This window comes from Drosophila sulfurigaster, chromosome 2L (assembly GCF_023558435.1).
Source record: "Drosophila sulfurigaster albostrigata strain 15112-1811.04 chromosome 2L, ASM2355843v2, whole genome shotgun sequence".
NCBI lineage: Eukaryota > Metazoa > Arthropoda > Insecta > Diptera > Drosophilidae > Drosophila > Drosophila sulfurigaster.
In genome coordinates, this window is record NC_084881.1 from 5,858,766 (window position 1) to 5,865,252 (window position 6,487).

General features: G+C 40.4%; 2 protein-coding genes across 2 annotated transcripts; one reads left to right on the plus strand and one right to left on the minus strand.

Moving 5' to 3' along the window:
- Positions 1-1,796: 1,796 nt before the first annotated feature.
- On the minus strand, positions 1,797-3,134 carry LOC133850178 (uncharacterized). Its single transcript, XM_062286175.1, has 4 exons — positions 2,920-3,134; positions 2,407-2,861; positions 2,071-2,358; positions 1,797-2,009 (listed from the first exon to the last, which is right to left on the minus strand). The coding sequence occupies exons 1-4, from the start codon at positions 3,030-3,032 to the stop codon at positions 1,855-1,857; spliced, it is 1,011 nt and encodes a 336-aa protein (XP_062142159.1). The 5' UTR covers positions 3,033-3,134; the 3' UTR covers positions 1,797-1,854.
- A 1,177-nt stretch (positions 3,135-4,311) lies between these two features.
- On the plus strand, positions 4,312-5,676 carry LOC133850390 (uncharacterized). The gene is made up of 4 exons (XM_062286473.1): positions 4,312-4,538; positions 4,601-5,055; positions 5,121-5,408; positions 5,481-5,676. The coding sequence occupies exons 1-4, from the start codon at positions 4,426-4,428 to the stop codon at positions 5,597-5,599; spliced, it is 975 nt and encodes a 324-aa protein (XP_062142457.1). The 5' UTR covers positions 4,312-4,425; the 3' UTR covers positions 5,600-5,676.
- Positions 5,677-6,487: the final 811 nt, after the last annotated feature.

Below are 6,487 nucleotides of genomic sequence, written 5' to 3' on the forward strand. Positions count from 1 at the left end.
TTGTAAAGTTAAATTAAGTGTTGCGTCTACTATGCAAAAAATTAAAAGGAAACCGAATCGTGTGTGGCTAGAAAAGTTTTACTAACTAGTTATTAGGGGAAGTCTGGCTCGGATTTGAACCAAAGATTATTATACGATATGTTTTGGGTTAACGAATGAACTTTGTATAATGTAATAGATAAACGAACGAATTAAAAATAAATAAACGTACGACACAACTTATTTTTAAAAGAAGGTTGAAATGATCTTTCAACTCATTAGTCTATTATTACATTAAGAGACTATTATTTTATTCCGATTAAATTCTGGAGTGCAATTCATTTATTTCCATACTAGAATCATTATATTTAATAAATCATGTCACAGTGTTATTTAATGCCACAATCTCTCGGTCAACCCTCGCTAATTGCTGTCTCAGTCTTCTCTCACGCTTTGTCAACTGCAATTCAATGTGCGAGTAGCTTATTATATAATTTGCAGACTGTGAAATGTAATGCAATTAAAGGATTAACTCTGAATGCCATTAGGCTTTATTGACATCAACATGGCGACGTGGCGACATCAGCAGATTTCAAAAATAGGAGTATCTGAAATGTCAGTCGCAAAAAAGGCAACTCGGTAAACTCATAGATACTATTATTATTATTGTTGTATTCCTCTGTTGGCAGGTTAGAATTCAGTTTCGGCAATTCCCACAATTGATACACTTTCAATTATTTAAATGACAGGCAACAATTCTTAAGTGCTTGCACAAATTTGCCAAAATGTTCCAACAGGGGACACAAACTTACCAAAAAGAGAGCGAAGCTGAAACTATCTCAGACTTAATGTAATTGCTGTCCCTTTCCCCAACGTTGCCTCCATGCAACACGCAGCAGGACCACAAACTCAAACCCCAAGAACCGCTCCCCGGGCGGAACTTGAGGGCGGTCAAATGGTGGCATTTAAATAAAATAACGTTGACTTTGCCAACTACTCCTATATAGTATCTATGTATCTATCTATGTACATTAGTTCAATTTTTTCTATTTTTTTGGCTGGAACAAAATAAATTTCTTTGCATTTTATTTTGCTGCAAGCAAATTTGATTTGATTTTTAGGCGCTTGTTTCTCCTTCTTGTCTTGTCCCCTTTCTTTTTCGCTTCATGAGCAACTTATTTTTCCAGCTGATATCGGCAAAAGTCGCAAATCAAATAAAGTAAATTGAATAAAGACAAACGGCACTCGCCTACTCCCCTCCACCTCTCCCTGTTTTCATCTGTTTTGCTCGCTGCTGTTGCTGGTCGGAAGCTCTATGGAAGTGGGCGTGGCAGTGTCGTCATGAAATTAGTTGCTAGTTCATCTTGTCCTCTCTTTTGTAAATGCGACTAAAGAAATCGAAATCAAAATGTTCGCATAAAAGAATTATCTCTGCTTAAGTTGGATTATCTCTGGCCATAGTATCCAATTGGCAATTGAATGGAAAGATTCGAAAGATTCGATTTGTCGAACATACAATTTATTTGCCCAGCCTTCCCCATCACTCCATTTGAAGAGTTCTCTCCCATTTCCTCCCTCCTGAGTTCCTCAAAGCCACTTGAGAACTTGTTCACATCCCCTTCGTGTGTAAGCGCTTGATTTTATTTTATTTTTTATTTTTTTTCTCAAATTTCATTTGATTTGCTTGGGCTTAAGCCAAAATTTATGAGACGGAAACATATGTTCTGGGAGTTGGTTAGGGTTAGTGTTTGATGATAGTCTACTTGATATTAAGAAGAAGATTCCTAAAAGCGCACCGTAGCAAGTAACAACTACTGTTTATAGATTATCAATGAGTTAACTTTTAGTTTATTCACACAACTTCTGAATTCTCAATTAACCGCAAAGTGCTCCATCTTGATTTGCAGACTTGCCTCCCTTCTGAGTGCTCCTCTCCATTTCACGTAGCACGGACACCAAGAGCTCGACTTCACGCTTGACAAAGTCAAGACATTTTTCCACCTCCCGTCGGCTGAATGTGGCATCAATATCTGAGAAGCTCGTTGACCAATTAGACTACTCATTTTATTCAAACTGCATTTCAGCACTCACCACGTCGCTTGCACATCATACGATAGAGGATTTGAATGCCATCTAGTGCGCGTTCCTTATCCAAATCATTGTTGCTGGTCGTATCCTTGCAGAGGGACAAGGTCTTCTCCCATTTAAGGCCTAGAGCACGTGACTGATTGTAGGATCGCTCCAACTTGGCCAGATCGTTCTTTAGGCCAAGGACAGTAAGAGCTGCTTCGCTTGTGATTTTCACCATGCGTTGACGCATCTCCTCGATCTCCTGGAGTTTCGTGTTCTTCAACTCATTGATCTCCACCTGTGCGAGCACTTTAAGAATACGTTAGAGTGCAGTGTTTTCTTGGAGTCCTAACTTACTCAATGCATCACAACGATCCATGCAGTCCTTGGGAGACACAAAGATGTCGGAGATCTTGACGACATCGTCCAAGACTCTCTCGTAAGGCTGAAACTGATGCACAGTCTCTTTGAGATCACGTCGAAAGGACTGCAGTTCACTAATCGATGTCTTGTAATCGTCGATGCCCCGGGACAGCTCCTCATGAAGTCCCTCCTGCTCTCGTATTATCTTCTCGGCAGCTCGCTTTTTGTCTGCACAATCTTTAATGAAGCCGTTCACCTCGATGAAACGTTTCCGTAAACGCTCCTGCATGCGATACATCGAAGCAATGCGTTGGTGATTGAGCTCCGTTTGGCGCTGTGCCTCTTCGAGCAGCTGTCGCTGCAGCACCTGCATGGCCTCATTCTCCCGCGCATTCTCGATGTACAGCATCTCCACTGAATCTCCAGCCGAATCCCAATTGGGTGGTTTACTGTCGGGTGAAACACAATTAGAGGGGCTTATTAAAGAGAATTTACTTATCACCGTACACGAAGAAACGCTCCTGCTGGCGAGAGAGCAGATACTCGCCAACAGCCTCCTCGGGGTTGAGATCCAGAGTGCCGATGACATCGGTCTTAAAAGTGGGCTTGCGACGCGGCATTGTCGATTTTAGAAATGATTATTATTTAGTATTGTTATGAAAATATAGATAGATTTATTTTTAATGTTGCCTCAATGGCAAGTGTGAACTTTGTGAATGTTTTATTCTATATGATGGCAAAAGCATAAAATATTTTTATAAAAATAAATGAGGCCTTCCTCGAGCACACTCGACTGTTGGTATTTAAAAATTAAGTTGTAATACATTTCATCTAGTTTGGTTATTTTTCATTTTAATTTGGGTAAATCTCTCGACTGTCGATGTTGATTTGTATACCCGTTACCCATAGGGTATAAGGGCATTACAGCTTTGTGCGGGCGGAAATGTATGTAACAGACAGAAAATGTATCTTAACAGAAATTGAAACTTAAACAAGTTAGAAAGCTACAGTCGAGTGTGCTCGACTGTGAGATACCACTACCCATTTTGAATAAAAGCAAAATATTCCGGTATTATTTTCAAAATATACCGAAAATACTAAAAAATACTTAAATTATATATTTGCTATATCGATATAATACCACATTCAAAATATACCATAGACGGCATAATATATCAGATTGTCGGCCAAATCAACTAAGACCCTAGTAAGTAGGCGTTTTTGCCCATACAAAAGTATTTCTTTAATACCTTCCACAATTTTTGTCTGACCGCAATCAAATTTTCAGGACTCATAAATACTATAGTTATTATTGTATACACCAATTCGCAGCTCTAGTTTTAAAATTACGCTTGTTATTCGAAGTGGGCGTGGCAAAATTTGAAACAAACTTGATCTGCGCGCAAACATAACAAATGCTGTCGAAAAAAGTATATAGTCTCTGAGATCTAGGTGTTCATACGAACGGACGGACAGACGGACAGACAGACAGAAAGACAGACAGACAGACGGACATGTATGATTGAGAATATATGAACTTTATAGGGTCGGAGATGCCTCCTACTACCTGTTACTCACATCTCCTGTCGGCACAAAGTTATAATACCCTTCTACCTATGGGTAGCGGGTATAAAATGGTAACCCTTACTTCTTTAACAGAAAATGTTATGAATCTCACAATTAGTTCTAATGTTTTCATTACCTACCAAATGCTGAATGCTGCTAACATTATGAATGCACTAAGGTTAACAGTGCTCTGTTAATATACTCTTGCATCCAAACTGGTTACCTAGATACGTTTATTAAGTTATAAACAATGGTTGCCGCGAGTCGTTGCTACCTGGGCAACCCTTCAAATGAAAAAACCAATTAAAAAAACAATGAAAAGTTGGCAGTGTTAAAAATGCTTTACATTTAGTTCATACAAACTTATTAAACACTAACTTAGCTTTTGCAGTTACAATACATTACTCATTGCGTTTTTATTTATTTTTGTGTTGTATTATTTTCGCCATGCCACGCACTAAGCCAACCACAACTCTCGATGTTTTGGGCAATCTGGACTTGAAACCCGAGGAGGCGGTGGGCGATTACCTGTTATCAAAAGCGCAGCAAAAATACTTTGTGTAAGACCCTAAGATGATGTGTATCTAACTAGTTGGATAAAATTAGCTTTTTTCTATTATAGGAAGCCGCCCAATGCTGATGCTGCTGGAGACTCCATCGAGTTGATGTACATTCATAATTCGCGGGAGCATGAAATGATGCTGAGGTTGCAGCAGGATATGTTAGAAAATTGCAAGCAGCAGTCATCGATCAACTCGGAGCGAGTGAAAGAAATGTATAAGACTCAAGAGCATCTGAGGCAACGATTCATCGATGTGAACAGCTTCATCAAGGACTGTTCCGATAAGAAGCGAATCGCAGAGAAGGCCATTAATGATGAAACCCAGCTGCACCAGGAGCTCAGCGAGGATATTAAAAAGTTCAAGACCTCCATTGACGAGCTGACGACATTTCGTGAAGCCCTCAAAGCAACTGTCGAAGAGCTGCAGCCTTACGAGAAGGTGCTTGATGAGGTCGTCGAAGTGTCGGACATTTTCGTCTCTCCCAAGGATTGCATGGATCGTTGCGATGCGCTGAGTAATTTTAAAATTTACTCGTTCCTTATTTACATACTATATCATATATTCCCTTGCCTCCTCTAGTGCTGGCTCAGGTGGAAATCAATGATTTGGAGGTCAAGAAACTGCGGGAAATTGAAGAGATGCGGCAGCACATGGTAAAGATCACCAGCGAGGCAGCTCTCACTGTGTTGGGTCTAAAGAATGATTTATCGGTCATGGAACGTTCCTATAATGAGTCGCGGGCTCAGTGCTTGAAGTGGGAAAAGATTCTGGAGGCGACTAAGGATGTAATAGCTGCTCGGTATTTGGAAAAGCAGCGCAACATGAATGCAATCCATTCCCTGTACTTCATGTTGTGTCGACGACGAGGTAAGTTTAGCTGTTGTTAATTCACTCAGAATCAATTGCATTTCAAATGGATTCTTGCATTCCCTTGTCTAGATATTTCTCCTCATATACGTCGACGAAATATGGAGAAGGTATTGGACTTCATTAAGGGCGAGCTTTATCTGCTGCAGGAAATCTTGATGGAGCTGGAAAAGCCGGAAGCGAAGTTTTAAAAAATTAGAATAACTGCCGAGAGCGACAGCACATTTAACGCATTTCTTTAAATAAATATTTGCAATTAATATAAAAACAGAGTCAAGTTGGCTCAAATCATTTCCTCTTTATCCTTTAACAAGCTGCTATTACTTATACTCCGGACCTTCCTCGTTGCCATGGCTGCATGGTAGATGAAGGTCTCTCCTTGTTACACAGCTCGCTCTTAAACGATATTAATAGTGCCCTACTGCAATCGCTTGTTGATGCCACTTTCTAATTGCTTTTACCTCATAAATCTTGCCTCCAACTGGCCCAACCCGAACCTCTCTGCTGATGCAACTTAAGATGAATGCGACGCGTTTTAGGTTTGTTTTTGGGAATGGGGCGATTTGAGTCCGAGTCTGGCTTTTGTCGCTCGCTCACTCTCTCTATTCTCCAGTTGTTTCTCTGTCTCTTATTCTCGCTGCAGTCATCATAAGTCACAAAATTGTCGGACACTCAAGACAAATGCGACGCTGCATTGGCCGTTGGCTCATTTAATTAGAAAACTGGAGACATCCCTTCTGCCTTTCGGAGTGCAGTTAACGGCCTGTCGCATCAATTGCACATTACGAACTCCACCGAACTCCAAACACTTGACGGCTTTTTAATTACGTCAGTCAAGAAATTCCTCTCGACTGCTAACTGCTAACAGCTTTTCCTTTTCGCACTGCCTGTCTCTCTTCTCGACCTCTCTCTGTCTCTGTCGCTGCCTCTCGTCTCGTCTGTACCTTCCTCACAATTAGCGGCGCGGTTGACAATAGCTAAAAAGAAGAAAAAATAAAATAAAGACTATTGTCAGCGGGAAAGGCATATTGAAAAACTTTTTTAATTACCTCCGAAAAAAGTCGAATGCTGATTTTCAA